This window comes from Heteronotia binoei, chromosome 15, assembly GCF_032191835.1.
Source record: "Heteronotia binoei isolate CCM8104 ecotype False Entrance Well chromosome 15, APGP_CSIRO_Hbin_v1, whole genome shotgun sequence".
Lineage (NCBI taxonomy): Eukaryota > Metazoa > Chordata > Lepidosauria > Squamata > Gekkonidae > Heteronotia > Heteronotia binoei.
Genome location: NC_083237.1, coordinates 5,693,677 through 5,712,421, shown reverse-complemented (window position 1 = coordinate 5,712,421; position 18,745 = coordinate 5,693,677). Strand labels below are relative to the sequence as shown.

The following is an 18,745-nucleotide window of genomic DNA, read 5'->3' as shown; positions in this document are numbered from 1 at the left end:
TGGCCTGATCCAACATGGCTTCTCTTATGTTCTTATGTGACACAGAGTGTTGGACTGGATGGGCCATTGGCCTGATCCAACATGGCTTCTCTTATGTTCTTATGTGACACAGAGTGTTGGACTGGAGGGGCCACTGGCCTGATGCAACAGGGCTTCTCTTATGTTCTTATGTGACACAGAGTGTTGGACTGGATGGGCCTTTGGCCTGATCCAACAGGGCTTCTCTTATGTTCTTATGTGACACAGAGCGTTGGACTGGATGGGCCATTGGCCTGATCCAACATGGCTTCTCTTATGTTATGATGAAAAGAAGCAAGAGTCTTTGGATTCTGAATGAAGGGCTCTGCATGCTTACAATGCAGTGTAATTGCTGGATACCCTGCCCTGAGGATAATCTCCCAGAGCGGATTGACTATTGCCCTTCCTCAGTGTGGGATTATCAATGCCCAGGTGAATTCTGCCCTCATGCAGTACCATTGTACTGCACGATTAGCTGAACACCGTTACCCTTTTCCACTTCCTTCTGGGAGCTGGGTTTGTAATCTGGGCAGCTCGCCTGGATACTTACACTTGTTCTCAGGTTCCAGGGCCTGCAGTTCTTTGCAGGATTCCAATTCCGACTGGAGCACTGTTGTCTTCTCCACCGACAGCTCACACCTGGGGCAGGAGGAAGACAGACAGAAGAAGCGGGGTGACCAGGGTGGTCTTGGAAAGGGGAGCGTGGGGATGTGTATGAGCTAACTCCCTCCTGGGTGCCAATAGGCAAGTGAAGATTCACATGAAACAGAGGGAGTCGGGGCAGATGAACAGCGGCTGGAAACCCAGAAGAGTGTTTTGTGCTCATTGCACAATTAAATGGAGCAAAGGCCTCTGTGTCTACTTTGTTGCCGGTATGCTAAGGATTTTGATGCAGAATGAGCATCCCAGGGAGAAGGGGTGGTTGGCCACAACCTGATCGAATTCTCACCCAGAGGAACACTTAGCCATAAGGAATGGTTCTGACCGCACCGTACACGTTGACCATCAAGGGAAGGCCTCGGCTTCTCTGCCCTGCTGCTGGCCCTCCAGAGGAACTGCCTGGCCGCTGTGTGAGACAGGAGGCTGGACTAGGTGGACCCTCACTGGTCTGATCCAGCAGGGTTCTTCTGATGTTCTTATCAGGGGAAGGCCTCGGCCAATCTGCCCTGTTGCTGGCCCTCCAGAGGAACTGGTTGGCCACTGTGTGAGACAGGAGGCTGGACTAGATGGACTCTCACTGGTCTAATCCAGCAGGGCTCTTTTGATGTTGTTCTCAGGGAAAGGCCTCAGTCTCTCTGCCCTGTTGTTGGCCCTTCAGAGGAACTGGTTGGCCACTGTGTGAGGCTGGAGGCTGGACTAGATGGACCCTCACTGGTCTAATCCAGCAGGGCTCTTCTGATGTCTTCTCAGTGGAAGGCCTCAGTTTCTCTGCCCTGTTGTTGGCCCTCCAGAGGAACTGGTTGGCCGCTGTGTGAGACAGGAGGCTGGACTAGGTGGACCCTCACTGGTGTAATCCAGCAGGGCTCTTCTGATGTCTTCTCAGTGGAAGGCCTCAGTTTCTCTGCCCTGTTGTTGGCCCTCCAGAGGAACTGCCTGGCCGCTGTGTGAGACAGGAGGCTGGACTAGGTGGACCCTCACTGGTCTAATCTAGCAGGGCTCTTCTGATGTTCTTCTCAGGGGAAGGCCTTGGCCTTTCTGCCCTGTTGTTGGCCCTCCATAGGAACTGGTTGGCTGCTGTGTGAGACAGGAGGCTGGACTAGGTGGACCCTCCCTGGTCTGATCCAGCAGGGCTCTTCTGATGTTGTTCTCAGGGGAAGGCCTCAGTCTCTCTGCCCTGTTGTTGGCCCTTCAGAGGAACTGGTTGGCCACTGTGTGAGGCAGGAGGCTGGACTAGATGGACCCTCACTGGTCTAATCCAGCAGGGCTCTTCTGATGTCTTCTCAGTGGAAGGCCTCAGTTTCTCTGCCCTGTTGTTGGCCCTCCAGAGGAACTGGTTGGCCGCTGTGTGAGACAGGAGGCTGGACTAGGTGGACCCTCACTGGTGTAATCCAGCAGGGCTCTTCTGATGTTGTTCTCAGGGGAAGGCCTCAGTCTCTCTGCCCTGTTGTTGGCCCTTCAGAGGAACTGGTTGGCCACTGTGTGAGGCAGGAGGCTGGACTAGATGGACCCTCACTGGTCTAATCCAGCAGGGCTCTTTTGATGTCTTCTCAGTGGAAGGCCTCAGTTTCTCTGCCCTGTTGTTGGCCCTCCAGAGGAACTGGTGGGCCGCTGTGTGAGACAGGAGGCTGGACTAGGTGGACCCTCACTGGTGTAATCCAGCAGGGCTCTTCTGATGTCTTCTCAGTGGAAGGCCTCAGTTTCTCTGCCCTGTTGTTGGCCCTCCAGAGGAACTGCCTGGCTGCTGTGTGAGACAGGAGGCTGGACTAGGTGGACCCTCACTGGTCTAATCTAGCAGGGCTCTTCTGATGTTCTTCTCAGGGGAAGGCCTCGGCCTCTCTGCCCTGTTGTTGGCCCTCCATAGGAACTGGTTGGCTGCTGTGTGAGACAGGAGGCTGGACTAGGTGGACCCTGCCTGGTCTGATCCAGCAGGGCTCTTCTGATGTTGTTCTCAGGGGAAGGCCTCAGTCTCTCTGCCCTGTTGTTGGCCCTTCAGAGGAACTGGTTGGCCACTGTGTGAGGCAGGAGGCTGGACTAGATGGACCCTCACTGGTCTAATCCAGCAGGGCTCTTTTGATGTCTTCTCAGTGGAAGGCCTCAGTTTCTCTGCCCTGTTGTTGGCCCTCCAGAGGAACTGGTGGGCCGCTGTGTGAGACAGGAGGCTGGACTAGGTGGACCCTCACTGGTGTAATCCAGCAGGGCTCTTCTGATGTCTTCTCAGTGGAAGGCCTCAGTTTCTCTGCCCTGTTGTTGGCCCTCCAGAGGAACTGCCTGGCTGCTGTGTGAGACAGGAGGCTGGACTAGGTGGACCCTCACTGGTCTAATCTAGCAGGGCTCTTCTGATGTTCTTATCAGGGGAAGGCCTCGGCCTCTCTGCCCTGTTGTTGGCCCTCCAGAGGAACTGCCTGGCTACTGTGTTAGACAGGAGGCTGGACTAGATGGACCCCTGGTCTGATCTAGCAGGGCTCTTTTTAGGTTCTTACGAAGAGACAACTGTCTGAGTGTGGCTCAATAACAACCAGCAGCCGTTGGATGAACTTCTTCAATGGGTCGCTGGACAACCATGTGGGCATGCTCTACCTTTGGATCAGCCTCACACAGGGGATTGGACTAGATGTCCTACTAGGCCCTTCCAACACTTAAAATTCCCTGAGCATCAAAGAATCCCCCTCTTTTTATGCAGACAGGCTTTCCTGCCTCTCTTACAGGGCGATTCTTCTCATTCCCCCATCTTTTCCCATCCCTCTGTTCAGTTTTCACTACTCTGCAGCAGTGGTTGCTGTTAGATTGGGCTTAGGGTCCAACCCTTTCTCCACATCTGTGGGGGAGGACCCCAGGATTCTCTGGAACTCGAATGGTGTCCTCAGCATGCTTGCTCACTATGTGCAAATCAGAGAATCCCCATGACCCCTTGATCGAAGGATCCCCTTTGACCTCTTTTTCTCTTCTATGATTCAAGCTGACACAAGAACTCTCAGTGCCTCGTGCCCTTAGGAAACTTCCCCCCTGCGCACAGAGAGAGGAAGCCTCTCTGAAGAAATCACATTTTGCGGTTCTCACCGGCTTCCACTTCTCCTTCCTGTCCATCGCTTAGGAAAGCACGTCGATTGTGCACCTCTGTGAACTCAACGGCACCAAAGATCAAGTTCAGGGTTAACGCGCCCTCTAAGCTGCAGAGTCTTATGAGCCCAAATTCTAATTTCTGTGAGCTACTGGCATTAAAGTGGTGAGCTGCTGCATAAATTAGTGGGTTCTGGGGCCATCCTTCTTGAGCGAAGACAAAAATGTGTGAGACGGAGGCTAAAAAAACCTGTGAGCTGGCTCACGCTAACTCGCTTTAGAGGGAACACTTGTTATGGTGTTAACTTTCAAAGCCCTGGGAGGTACGGAACCAGCATATCTGAAGAAGAAGATATTGGATTTATATCCAGCCCTCCACTCCGAAGAGTCTCAGAGCGGCTCACAATCTCCTTTCCCTTCCTCCCCCACAACAGACACCCTGTGAGGTAGATGAAGATATTGGATTTATATCCCGCCCTCCACTCCGAAGAATCTCAGAGCGGCTCACAATCTCCTTTCCCTTCCTCCCCCACAACAGACACCCTGTGAGGTAGATGAAGATATTGGATTTATATCCCACCCTCCACTCCGAAGAGTCTCAGAGCAGCTCACAATCTCCTTTCCCTTCCTCCCCCACAACAGACACCCTGTGAGGTAGATGAAGATATTGGATTTATATCCCACCCTCCACTCCGAAGAATCTCAGAGCGGCTCACAATCTCCTTTCCCTTCCTCCCCCACAACAGACACTCTGTGAGGTGGCTGGGGCTGAGAGAGCTCTCCCAGAAACTGCTCTTTCAAGGACAGAGTCTCAGAGTGGCCTAAAATCTCCTTTCCCTTCCTCCCCCACGACAGACACCCTGTGAGGTGGGTGGGGCTGGAGAGGGCTCTCACAGCAGCTGCCCTTTCAAGGACAACTCCTGCCAGAGCTATGGTTGACCCAAGGTCATGCCAGCAGGTGCAAGTGGAGGAGTGGGGAATCTGCAGGATTGTTTCTCGCTATACGTCCCTTGGAGAGCTTGTTGCTTAGTCGCACAGTCGAGTCTGACAAAGTCACGCCAGGCCCTCCTGTCTTCCACCATCCTCCGAAGTCTGCTCAAATTCGTGTTAGTTACATCAGTAATGCTGTCCAGCCATCTCCTCTTTTGCCGTCCCCTTCTTCTTTTGCCTTCTGTCTTTCCCAGCATCAGGATCTTCTCCAGGGAGTGCTCCCTTCTCATTGGGTGGCCCAAGTATCTGAGCTTCAGCATCTGACCTTCCAGGGAACAGTCTGGGTTGATTCCCCTTAGGACTGACTGATTGGATCTTCTTGCAGTCTAAGGGACTTTCAAGAGTCTTCTCCAGGGAGGGCTCCCTTCTCATTCGGGGGCCAAAGTCTTTGAGCTTCAGCTTCAGCATCTGACCTTCCAGGGAACAGTCTTGGTTGAGTTCCCTTAGGACTGACTGATTGGATCTTCTTGCAGTCCAAGGGACTCTCAAGAGTCTTCTCCAGCAAAAGCATCAATTCTTCTGCGCTCGGCCTTCCTTATGGTCCAGCTCTCACAGCCATACATGACTACTGGGAATACCATCGCTTTGACTATACAGACTTTTGTTGGCAGGGTGATGTCTCTACTTTTTATTATACTGCCCAGGTTTGCCATAGCTGTCCTCCCAAGGAGCAAACATCTTTTAATTTCGTGGCTACAGTCACCATCTGCAGTGATCTTGGATCCCAGAAATGTGAAGTACAAGTAAGGCTTCTGAACAGTTTTCACTGCTCTGCAGCAGAATCATGCAATGGCCCTTTGTCACAGATGGCCAACTGGACGCCAGCTGGGCACTGGGGCGAATCTGCCCACTGAAGCGCTGCTCCCCAGAGCTTGGCAAAATTTCAGCCTCATTCGCATTATTAGTTTCAGAGAGAAGCTGCGCCCGTCTGCGTTAGAATTCCAGCTCTTAACCTGATTAGCTACTATTTAGGGAAGTGCTTTTGACTTGCAAAGTGCTTTGTGGCCACTGTGTTCTTCCTCCTCGCGGCGCTAAGTGGTAAAGGTTGTCCCCTGCGCAAGCACCAGTCGCTTCCGACTCTGGGGTGACGTTGCTTTCACAACATTTTCACTGCAAGTTTTTTACGGGGTGGTTTGCTATCGCCTTCCCCAGTCAGCTACGCTTTCCCCCCCCCAGCAAGCTGGGTACTCATTTGACCGACCTCGGAAGGATGGAAGGCTGAGCCAACCTCGAACCGGCTACCTGAAAACCCAGCTTCCGCCGGGGATCGAACTCAGGTCGTGAGCAGAGAGTTCAGACTGCGGTACTGCAGCTTTGCCACTCTGCGCAGCGCGCTAAGTCACTACTGTTCCCATTTCACAGACGGGAGACTGAGGCCAGGACAGCGTGACACAACCCAGGCCCCATTGTGAGCCCAGAACTGACGCAGGACTTGAATCCAGGACTTCCGAACCTGAGTCAAGCTTCCTAGCCACCAATATGAACATGCCAACTATGACAGGTAGCAATCACTCCACTTTCCAATCTGTAGGACAGATGGATTCACGTTCTAGCTGTATCTACGGAAATGAGTCACGACTCCTGGAACCTCATCCCCTGCCGTGCCTTTTGTGAGTCTTCAAGGTGTTCCTGGACTCCTGCTCTTTTCGACGGGTACTATGTTGTATGAGATGGAGTCGGTGGATGCCCTGGCACCCCTGGGCAACACACTGAGGTCCCCTGGTCCAGAGGACCATCAAAACCAAGAACAGGAGTTACAGACTGACAGGCAGAAGAGGTGGGGTATGGCTCACTCTCATCCAATGGTAGCACAGGAAGAGATGGCAGGCATGGTTGACGGCTCAGACATGGGCCAAACTGGCCTGGGCTCAAGGTGAGTCTCAAGGAAGCAACACTGGATCTTGACCTCACGGTGGTGTGGGGATAGGAGATGGGCACAGAGAAGCCATGCTGGATCAGGCCAATGGCCCATTCAGTCCAACACTCTGTGTCACACAGTGGCCCAAAAACCCAGGTGCCATCAGGAGGTCCACCAGTGGGGCCAGGACACTACAAGCCCTCCCACTGATGTCCCCCCAAGCACCAAGAATATAGAGCACCACTGCCCCAGATGTAAGAATATAAGAGAAGCCATGTTGGATCAGGCCAATGGCCCATCCAGTCCAACAGTCTGTGTCACAAAGTGGCCAAAACCCAAGGGCCATCAGGAGGTCCACCAAGACACTAGAAGCCCTCCCACTGTTGCTCCCTCCCCAGCACCAAGAATACAGAGCATCACTGCCTCTGACAGAGAGTTCTGCCCTAGACAGACTGTGCCTAATAGCCACTGATGGACCTCTGTTCCAGATGTTTATCCAATCCCCTCATGAAGCTGCCTATGTTTGTAGCTGCCACCACCTCCTGTGGCAGTGAATTCCATGTGTTGATCACCCTTTGGGTGAGGAAGGACTTCCTTTTATCCAATCTAGCCCGACTGCTCAGCCATTTCATGGAGCGTTCACAAGTTCTCATATTGTGAGAAAGGGGGAAAAGGACTTCTTTCTCTACCTTCTCTATCCCAGGCATAATCTTGCCGATGCCTGACATCTCCTCCTGATCCCACAGTGTCGCTGCAAGTCCTCGGAATGCTGCTGGTGCCACCGGGGTCTCATTTATTCCTGTGACAGGTGACCAGTCTCTACAGCCAACAGGTGGCTTTGAGCCAGCTCTATTCGGAAGTGTGACAAAGCACAGGGTCTTCCACTCATGCAGAGGGAATCCCACCCTGACAGGACTCATAAAGAAAATGAACAAATTTCAGTCAATTCTTTCCTTCCTCTCCTCACCTGAAGACCTGTTCCTCCGTGACTGAGTCTTGGCTCCAACAGTCCTTGTGCCCTGTGGGAGAGAGAGAGGGCATGAGAAGAAGGAGTGAGGAAGTGTGGACAGGGTGCAAACTGGGGGTGGTGGTAGTGGTGGTGGTTTGCGCTCATCGTCTTGGCCTTACCTTTGAAAAGGACGCATTCCTTCTGGGACTGGCCCTCAGCCCAGAGGACACGGAAGGTATGCTGCGGCCAGTGGTCGTTGAGGGCTGTGGAGGGCAAGTCGCACAGCTAGGGAGGCACCCAAGAGTTAAGGGAAAACAAAGTCTCTGGAAATGGATCGCAAGGATTTTCACTGTGCGGCTGACTGCAAGACTCAAGGCAGCCATTTCGTGGCCAACTCTGCCTCCTGTAGCAGCCATTTTGTGGTTGTGCCCACCACACGGTATCATTTAAAAAAATAATATTGGACTTATATCCCAACCTTCACTCTGAATCTCAGTGGTCGCAATCTCCATTTACCTTCCTCCCCCACAACAAAGACCTTGTGAGGTAGGTGGGGCTGAGAGAACTCTCCCAGAAGCTGCCCTTTCAAGGACAGCTCTGTGAGACCTACGGCTGACACAAGGCCATTCCAGCAGCTGCAAGCGGAGGAGTGGAGAATCAAGCCCGTTCTCCCAGATAAGAGTCCACTCACTTAACCACTACACCAAACTGGCTCTCCGAAGGTGCCTTCAGGCTCCAAATTTACGCCAGGCAAACTTTATTAGAGCTGGAATGAGAACCTTTCAATGCCTACTCTTCCCTTCCTGCCCCTCTTCCCCTGGGAGCCAACTCTGAGTTAGTTTTACCCCAGCAGGGCCAAAGATTAGCCTCAGAAATGAGGAAGCAATACCTGAGGATGTCTAAGCACGAGTGGGCTGCTTTCAGCTCAATACTGAGCACCCAGGATTAAGGGAAAAGGCTTCTGGGTCAATAGGCCCTCACTACACACCTAGCATTGCTGAGTCCCTCTGGGCAGCCGGCTGGGACTGATGTGCCCACGTGACTTCCAATGTGACCCAGAAATGACATAAGTCATGCGGCACGTCAGGACGGTGCTCTGGTTTTTGGGCAAAAACTCTACAGTAGAATTAGCTTCTACCATAGAGTTTTTGCCCAAAGACCAGTGTCAACCGATGTCCCCCCCCCCATGCCTATGACACTTTTGGGTCACGCTGAAGTAACGAAGGCACACTGGGTGTTCCTCCCTAGTTTTTGAGGTAATTCCTCCCAACCCCGCAGGCCAGAAGAAGAAGATATTGGATTTATATCCCGCCCTCCACTTCAAAGAGTCTCAGAGCGGCTCACAATCTCCTTTACCTTCCTCCCCCACAACAGACACCCTGTGAGGTAGATGAAGATATTGGATTTATATCCCGCCCTCCACTCCGAAGAGTCTCAGAGCGGCTCACAATCTCCTTTCCCTTCCTCCCCCACAACAGACACCCTGTGAGGTAGATGAAGATATTGGATTTATATCCCGCCCTCCACTTCAAAGAGTCTCAGAGCGGCTCACAATCTCCTTTACCTTCCTCCCCCATAACAGACACCCCGTGAGGTAGATGAAGATATTGGATTTATATCCCGCCCTCCACTCTGAAGAGTCTCAGAGCGGCTCACAATCTCCTTTCCCTTCCTCCCCCACAAAAGACACCCTGTAAGGTGGGTGGGGCTGGAGAGGGCTCTCCCAGCAGCTGCCCTTTCAAGGACAACCTCTGCCACAGCTATGGCTGACCCAAGGCCATTCCAGCAGGTGCAAGTGGAGGAGTGGGGAATCAAACCCGGTTCTCCCAGATAAGAGTCCTCAAACTTAACCACTACACCAAACTGGCTCTCCAGTAGGGGACTCCCCTCTCCACCACCAGGGGTCTGGCATCGGTTATATAAATAAAAGCCCAACCGTGGTGGCAATTCTGAGGGTTTTCATTCGTTAGATGTGGCTTGTACAGGATTGGCTCACACTGTCTCCGCCGTGCCATTGGCTGATTTCTGCTCTCCCCGCCCACTGCCATCAGGCAATAACTCTAGCATAAGCCCACTGACCTTTGAAAGAGACAGTTCTCTGCTGACAGGGGGCTTCCTGATCAACAGGGCCTGTTGTAGGAAGTCCAGGACATATCTGAGAGTGGGCAAGGCGTGCGAGGGTGTAAACAGGGGGGAAATTTGTTGTGCCTGGCCCCCCAGACCCCCCCCCCCTCCCCAGCTACAGGCCTGTGCTCATGGACGTGGAGAGGGCAGGGTTTGAGGAGGGTTGGGACCTCAGAGAGGTACAATGCCATAGACTCCAAACCAACAATTTCCTCCTGGGAACACTGTTGCCAGTCTCCAGATGAGGACTGGAGATCATTCAGAATTACAACTGCTCTCCAGATGCCAGGGATCAGCTCATCTTGAGGTGGGGGGGCGGAATGTCTTCACTTGGGTAGGTGGGAAGACAGCAAGGGTGGCAGACACTTGCCCAGAGGCCTCGAGTGGTACCTTTCCATGTTGATGGGAAATTCCTGGAGATTCTGTGGTGGACTTTGAGGAGGACATAGGAGTTAGGGCTTCAGAGTGGGGCCTGCTGGACCCAGGTCCTTGCTGTGGAAGCTGACTGACTGATTTCAGACTAGCCACAGAGTTCCAGCCTAACCTGCCTCACAGGGTTGTTGTTCAGATCAAAGGGGGCAGAAGAGAATTATGTAAGCTGCTTTGGTTCCCCACCCTCCACTGTGGAGAAAGACAGCCTATGTAGAAGCTGCAGGGAGGGGGAAGGAGATGGAAAGCTGAAGTCAGAGGGGGCAGATAAAGGGAAGGAGATAGGTTGCCAACTCCAGGCTAGGGAATTCCTGGATATTTAAGGGGTGGGGTTTGAGGAGAGGTGGAACCTGACAGGTACAATGCCATTTCCTCCTAGGGAACCACTGGAGATCACTCCGGTTTACAACTGCTCTCTAGATAGCAGAGATAAGCTCCCCTTGGAGTGGGGCGAGGTTAATGCCTTCACTTGGGTGGGTGGGAAGACAGCAAGGGTGGCAGGCACTTGCCCAGAGCCTCCTTCTAGAGCCCGTTGTATTTTTTTCCCCACAACGGGCTTTACTCCTAGTCCCTATATAAACTTCTTTGTGCTTAGCATGCTCTACGTTTCAGAAACAGATCAGGGCCTCCTCACTCCCTCAAATTCCTATTCCCCTTTCCATCTTAGCCAACAAAGACCAGAAACCATTTCACTCCTATGTCCCGCTGACAAACTATACACAATTCCCCTTCCGAAAATCTGGGAACCGAATCCAGCTGTCCTGGACCACCACAGTTAACTCTTTCCCCTAAAAACAGAGGATGGCGTTCTGGATGTTTCCAGCCTCTCCCCAATCTGTAGGATACCCACATAAGTCCAGGCTTGTTTCGGCAATCTGGGGTGCGCCACCGAACCACCAGCGGGGATTCGTCTCCGAAAACAACCAGGTCATGTGAAGCTGGAGCCACCTGGAAACAAGAGAAAGAATTCTCCAGGCTCACCACAAGGCAGGCACCCTCCGGTGCCCCTCTCCTCTCGCCTGGGGACTTACTGCCACGGGATGGGAGAAGGCCACGACCAATGAGGCGTCCTCTCTGTTCACGTAGAGACAGCGGATGGTTGGCTCTGGGTCAGCTGCGGAGGAGAAGAGGAGAAAGGAAGGTGTCCACATAGGAAAAACAGAAGAAGGGTTGGAAACGGATTTGGCTGTGATGATCCCCCCTTAAGAACATAAGAGAAGCCATGTTAGATCAGGCCAATGGCCCATCCAGTCCAACACTCTGTGTAACATAAGAATATAAGAGAAGCCATGTTGGATCAGGCCAGTGGCCCATCCAGTCCAACACTCTGTGTCACATAGTGGCCAAAAACCCAAGTGCCATCAGGAGGCCCATCAGTGGGGCCAGGACACTAGAAGCCCTTCCACTGTCCCCTTCCCCAAGCACCAAGAATACAGAGCATCACTGCCCCAGACATAAGAACGTAAGAGAAGCCATGCTGGATCAGGCCAACGGCCCATCCACTCTGTGACACACAGTGGCCAAGAAACCCAGGTATCATCAGTGGGGCCAGGGCATTAGAAGCCCTCCCACTGTGCCTCCCCAAGCACCAAGAATACAGAGCATCTCTGCCCCAGACAGAGAGTTCCATCAATACGCTATGGCTAATAGCCATTGATGGACCTCTGTTTATCCAATCCCCTCTTGAAGCTGGCTATGCTTGTAGCTGCTACCACCTCCTGTGGCAGTGAATTCCACGTGTTACTCATCCTTTGGGTGAAGGACTTCCTTTTATCCGTTCTAACCCGACTGCTCAGCGATTTCATGGAGTGGCCACGAGTTCTTGTATTGTGAGAATAGGAGAATAGTACTTCTTTCTCTACCTTCTCTATCCTGTGCATAATCTTGTAAACCTCTATCATGTCACCCCTAAGCTGACATTTCTCCAAGCTAAAGAGCCCCAAACGTTTTAACCTTTCTTCATAGGGAAAGTGTTCCAACCCTTTAATCATTCTAATTATCCTTTTTCTGGACTCCTTGAGATTCCTGGAAATCCCTGGACGCTGAAAGGCCTTGGATCCCCATTCCCTGAATGGAACCACGAGAGGGGAGCAATGGTGGCCGACTCAGTTTGAAATGGCCTGGATTTGTAGTGTAGACACACTCTTAATAGCCTGGAAGGAATTAGGCCTTTGGTTCCTAAAGAGGGAGACACACCTCTGTATGGGAAAAACTCATTCATTGACTAATCAATCAATTAGTCAATTTATAACCCGCACCCTCTTCTTAACAGAGGACTACGGGTGATCCACAGCATAGGCAAACAATAGCACCAGAACTTGAGTGGATAATAAATTCTATAAATTCAAACGAATGCAATACAAGATTCTAATTAAAATTCATCCAGTCATCAGCTCTGGTACGAAACCTGGACAGCCAGCTGGCTCATCTGTTCTCTTGGTGAATGAAATGATGCACCAAAAAAGGCAGCCTTCCCTGCCCTAGGGGACCTGAAAAGATCCCGCAGGGCACAAATGAACTTCCTTGGACAGCTGGTTCCAGAGGGCAGAGGCAGCCACCGAAAAGCCCTTGCCCCAGTGGATGACAAGTCGGCCATTCGTGCACCAGGCGCCTGCAGTTGGCCCCATGACAGGGAGGATGGGTCCTATCAGGAGAGACGGTTCCAAACCAGACCATTTAGGGCTTTATAGGTCAAAACAAAGAATAGATGCTTTTGAGAAGTGGTGCTGGAGATGATTCTTGAGAGTCCCTTGGACCGCAAGGAGATCCAATCAGTCAGTCCTAAGAGGGAAATCAACCCAGACTGTTCCCTGGAAGGTCAGATGCTGAAGCTGAAGCTCAAATACTTTGGCCACCCAATGAGGAGGGAGCACTCCCCGGAGAAGACTCTTGAGAGTCCCTTGGACTGCAAGAAGATCCAATCAGCCAGTCCTAAGGGGAATCAACCCTGACTGTTCCCTGGAAGGTCAGATGCTGAAGCTGAAGCTCAAATACTTTGGCCACCCAATGAGAAGGCAGCCCTCACTGGAGAAGACTCTTGAGAGTCCCTTGGACTGCAAGAAGATCCGATCAGTCAGTCCTAAGGGGAATCAACCCAGACTGTTCCCTGGAAGGTCAGATGCTGAAGCTGAAGCTCAAATACTTTGGCCACCCAATGAGAAGGGAGCCCTCACTGGAGAAGACTCTTGAGAGTCCCTTGGACTGCAAGAAGATCCGATCAGTTAGTCCTAAGGGGAATCAACCCAGACTGTTCCCTGGAAGGTCAGATGCTGAAGCTGAAGCTCAAAGACTTTGGCCACCCAATGAGAAGACCCTGATGCTGGGAAAGACAGAAGGCAAAAAAAGAAGGGGACGGCAAAAGAGGAGACGGCTGGACAGCGTTACTGATGTAACAAACATGAATTTGAGCTGACTTCGGAGGATGGTGGAAGACAGGAGGGCCTGGTGTGACTTTGTCCATGGGGTTGCAAACAGTCAGACTTGACTGTGTAACTGAACAACAACAACAAAGGTCAAAACTAACACCTTGACTTGGCACGGGGAACTAACTGAGAGTCAGTGAAGCTGCTGCAAGATCAGAGTTACATGAGCCAACTCAAGAGAATTTGCGGCAGTTCGGTCACTGTTGTCCCACTGGACCCTATTTTCCAGCTGGTTCTAGAAACGGAGGTCAACTTTCCCAATTAACTCATTTTCTATGAAATGTTTCTATGCTGCCCATCTACCCAGCTTAGGGCCACCAAGGTGGCTAATGTTAAAAACATCAAAACAAAGTTTTTAAACAGATAAAGATGATAGACAGACAGACAGATAGATGATAGATAGATAGGGAGGGAGGAAGGGACACCCCCCCCCCAAATAATTTAAAAGAACAACTTGCTAAAGCACAAACGGGAAGCTATCGGGAGCATGTGATACTCCAATGTTCTAGCAATTACACCAGCTACCTATCTACTTCTAAACCCAATTGAAGGGACTGACTTTGACATTTAAAGCCCTACATGGCTTGGGACCAGAATATCTGAAGGACTGTCTTCTTCCATATGCCCCTGGCCTGGGAACTGAGAGAACAGGGGAAGGCCCTCGTGACTGTCCCATCAATCAGAGCAGCTCGTCTGGCACACAAGACAGGGCCTTTTTGGTGGTAGCCCCACAATACTGGAACAGCCACCCCAGGGAGGTGTTCCTGGCTCCCTCACGTTCAGTCTTCAGATGGCAGCTGAAGGCAGTGTTATTTAGGACTGTATTGAATCAATTCAAGCAGTCCTAAATTGTGACTTTATATTGTGATTTTATTTTTTAAAAAATATTTCTTACACATTTTATTAACATTGCAAGCCACACATGAGCTCCGTAGGAATAAAGGCGGCTAATAAAGATTTTGAAAGAAGTAAATAAAGAAACTGCACGAGCCCTCTCCCACAACCTTGCTGTCTCAACCTGGGAACGCGGGAGCTCAGGGTCACTCGGGGAAACCAGCGCTCTGCCGATTCAGCACAGGCGATTGAAAGTAATTGCGCACCCAACATGTAATTAAGGCATGGAATTCACTGTCACAAGACGCAGCGACAGCCGCAGACTCTATTGGCTTTAGGAAAAGACACGACACATCCGAGGAGGTGGAGGGATGACCCAAGGAGGAGAGAGAAGCAGCCACAGTTAAACAAAACCTCCACGGATGTAGGCAGTGTACCTTGAATGCCAGTCGCTAGAAAGGGCTTGTGGTTTTGGTGTGTGTGTGGGGGGTCTCTATTGCCTTTGTACCCTATTTGTGGGCTTCACGGGGCACGAGGCCAGGCCTTTGGACCAGATGTCTAGACCACAAGTCATAAAATGTACATCATTTATTACAAAACATACACGAGAATGAATTTTAAAACCTATTGGCTGAATGCCGGAATGCATAAAATTGGCGACCGTGTACAATTTCACATCAGCGTTTGATGGACTCCTAATCACTACACTGACTATACGTGTCTCAGCCCCTAAGGGCCTTCCTCAATGGTCAGTTCAAAATATACAAAGGCCCCACATAGAGAGTTCCAACGATAAGCTCTATATGCTTATCCAATCCCCTCTTGAAGCTGTCTCCTGTGGCAGTGAGTTCCTTTTTCACCCTTTGGGTGAAGAAGGCCTTCCTTTTATCTGTTCTAACCCGACTGCTCTGCAATTTCATTGAATGCCCACAAGTTCTTGTATTGTGAAAAAGGGAGAAAAGGGCTTCCTTCTCTACTTTCCCCATCCCGTGCATAATCTTGTAAACCTCGATCATGTCACCCCGCAGTTGACGTTTCTCCAAGCTAAAAAGCCCCAAGCGCTTTAACCTTTCTCCCTTACACAGTGTAAATCTGGGTTGGGTTCTTCCCCTTCCCCCTTTCTTTGTTTGGACCAGATGGCCTGACCCAGCAGTAAGGCTGTTCGTACAAGCCCGCGTCGCCCCCTTCAGTTTCAGCCGCACCTGCGCCCATGACCAGGGCAATGAAGTGTGGGTGGCATTAAGGATTCCCCTCCTCCTGACCCTTTTGCCCAGGGGCTCGCTTAGCTCCTACCTCGGCCCAGCAGCCAGCGGTGATAGAACCAGGCGCTCTGGTCATTGGGGTCAGTAAAGAAGGCGTTCTGCACCAGCTCCAGCTCTGGGGAAAGAAAAAAAACAGGGAGGAGAGTCAAACGGAGGGAGAAGAGGCAGACAGCATGACTGAGATACTGCACGGCAGAAGATCTATCCTGTATACTGTCCAGATTGCACAAAGTGACGGTATCATTTTACTCTGCTCTGGTTAGACCTCCCCTAGAGTCTTGTGTTCAGTTTTGGGCACCGCAATTCAAGAAGGATATAGAAAAGCTGGAACGTGTCCAGATGAGGGCAATGAGAATGGTGAGGGGTCTGGAGACCAAGTCCTACGAGGAAAGGTGGAAGGAGCTGGGCCTGTTTAGCCTGGAGAGGGGGCTGCTGAGAGGCGATAGGATCACCATCTTCAAGGACTTGAAGGGCTGTCATGTAGAGGAGGGTGTGGAATTGTTTCTTGTGGCCCCGGGAGGTAGGACCAGAACCAATGGGTTGAAACTAAATCAAAAGAACATTAGGAAGAACTTCCTGACCGTGAGAGCGGTTCCTCAGTGGAACAGGCTTCCTCCTTGGGAGGTGGTGGGCTCTCCTTCCTTGGAGGTTTTGAAACAGAGGCTAGAGGGCCATTTGACAACCATGAAGATTTTGGGAATTCAGGGGGAGGTATCTGAGTTTAGAGCGGTTCCTCCGTGGAACCGGCTTCCTCCTTGGGAGGTGATGGGCTCTCCTTCCCGGGAGGCTTTTCAACAGAGGCTAGAGGGCCATCTGACAACAATGAGGATCCCGTGAATTTAGGTAGATCATGAGCCAGAGAGTAGGGGAGCCTGTTCTCTCTAAACTGAACTAGTGTGAGCTAGCTCAGTTTTCCAGCCTCCGGCTCACACCTTTTTTGTCTTCGCTCAGGAAAAAGGGCCCCCGAGCGAACTAATCGATGCAGCAGCCCACAACTTTTAACGCCAGTCGCTCATGATGTAGAATTTTTGCTCACAAGACTCCACAGCTTAGAGGGAGTCCTGGAGACCGCCAAGGGAAGTCCAGCGTTGCCACACAGAGGCAGACAACGGTAAACCATCTCTGCTCGGCTCTTGCTAAGAAAACCGTATAGGGCCGCTGTAAGTCGGCCGCATCCTGACAGCTCTTTCCACTGCTACAGCCGTCTAAGAAGGCTGAGTCGTCATCTTGCAAATAAAGAGGGTTTAAAAAGCAAGCTCCTAGTCCCTCTGAAGGGTACACAGAAGGCAAGGCAGAAAAGAGTTGGAAGAGAGTGAGGCATGCGGTTTTTAAAGAAGGTTGAAACTGGGGTCAGCAGCCCCAGAGAAAAAAAACACATCCTGTCTCTTTAACAGAAGTTTAACCCAGGGGCGTCAAACATGCAGTCTAGGGGCTGAATCAGGTCCCCAGAGGGCTCTTATCGGGCCCCCAAGCAACTGACTGTCATCTGCTTCCTTCTCCCTCTCTCTTGCTTCTTTCTGCATAACAGCTTGTTTTGCAAGGCTTGCTCAATGGCGAAGACTCTATTTTCTCCATTGGCTGAGGCTCCTCCCTTGCAGAGGAAAGGCTGGGGAGGGAGAGCTTGCTTTGCCAGGCTCTCTAAATTGCACAGCAGAGCTACTGAGCCAAGCCTCTCTTTCTTCTACTGGCTGAGGCTCCTCTCCCTCCTGGTATCCTGGAGAGGGAAGGAAAGAGCCAGAGCTTCCTTGGCCCAGTTCCCTGGATCGCATGGGAGAAACACAAAGAAAGCACCTTTAAGGCCAATGAGTGCTAATGTTTTAAGCATGTTTTATTTTTATATTTGTGCCTTTATGAAGTTTATAACAAATGAGTTCAACACCCGAGTTAGAGGGTGGACTCTACAAGCGGCTGCAAGTATAGCCAGCGTCAAGAGGGGACTGGATAAACCTATGGAGCAGAGGTCCATCAGTGGCTATTAGCCACAGTGAATTGTTGGTACTCTCTGTCTGGGGCAAGTGATGCTCTGAATTCTTAGTGCTTCGGAGGGACAACAGTGTGAGGACTTATAGTGTCCTGGCCCCACTGAAGGACCTCCTGGTGGCACCTGGGTTTTTTGGCTACTGTGTGACACAGAGTGTTGGACTGGATGGGCCATTGGCCTGATCCAACATGGCTTCTCTTATGTTCTTATGTCTGGGGCAGTGTTGCTTTGTATTCTTGGTGCTTGGGAGGGGACACAGTGGGAGGGCTTCTAGTGTCCTGGCCCCACTGATGGACCTCCTGATGGCACCTGGGGTTTTTCTGGCCACTATGTGGCACAGAGTGTTGGACTGGATGGGCCATTGGCCTGATCCAACATGGCTTCTCTTATGTTCTTATGTGACACAGAGTGTTGGACTGGAGGGGCCATTGGCCTGATCCAAAATGGCTTCTCTTATGTTCTTATGTGACACAGTGTTGGACTGGATGGGCCATTGGCCTGATCCAACATGGCTTCTCTTATGTTCCTATGTGACACAGAGTGTTGGACTGGATGGGCCTTTGGCCTGATCCAACATGGCTTCTCTTATGTTCCTATGTGACACAGAGTGTTGGACTGGAGGGGCCATTGGCCTGATCCAAAATGGCTTCTCTTATGTGACATAGAGTGTTGGACTGGATGGGCCACAGGCCTGATCCAACATGGCTTCTCTTATGTTCTTATGTGACACAGAGTGTTGGACTGGATGGGCCATTGGCCTGATCCAACATGGCTTCTCTTATGTTCTTATGTGACACAGAGTGTTGGACTGGATGGGCCATTGGCCTGATCCAACATGGCTTCTCTTATGTTCTTAAGACAGAGAGACCCTGGACTGAACTGGAGCCTTCTCTGGGTCAGGTGGGTGCCCCAGTCGCTGATCCACCTTGACAAGTAAAACCAGGAAGATCAAACAAACAAACTCCCAGAAGCCACATGAGAAGAGCCGGAGCCGGGATATTTTTGTTTTGTTTCCTTTGGCGTTTCCCCTCAATCATCCCTCCTTCCTATCATATGTCCTAATTGTTGTTTGTATGTTTCTTGTGTATCGTGACTCTGTTTTTTAATTATTGTAATGACGTACGTTTCGGATAGGTTGATTTCCATGGTTTTAAAAGGTGA

The 18,745-nt window shown here is 51.3% G+C and overlaps 1 protein-coding gene across 1 annotated transcript in view; it reads right to left on the bottom strand.

Moving 5' to 3' along the window:
- LOC132584598 (geranylgeranyl transferase type-2 subunit alpha-like) overlaps nucleotides 1–18,745 on the bottom strand; it is a 44,940-nt gene that overhangs the window by 8,432 nt on the left and 17,763 nt on the right. Inside the window, 6 exon segments of the mRNA XM_060256500.1 lie at nucleotides 569–657; nucleotides 7,551–7,602; nucleotides 7,712–7,817; nucleotides 10,932–11,033; nucleotides 11,117–11,199; nucleotides 15,635–15,718. Coding sequence (XP_060112483.1) covers nucleotides 569–657; nucleotides 7,551–7,602; nucleotides 7,712–7,817; nucleotides 10,932–11,033; nucleotides 11,117–11,199; nucleotides 15,635–15,718 — 516 coding nt within the window.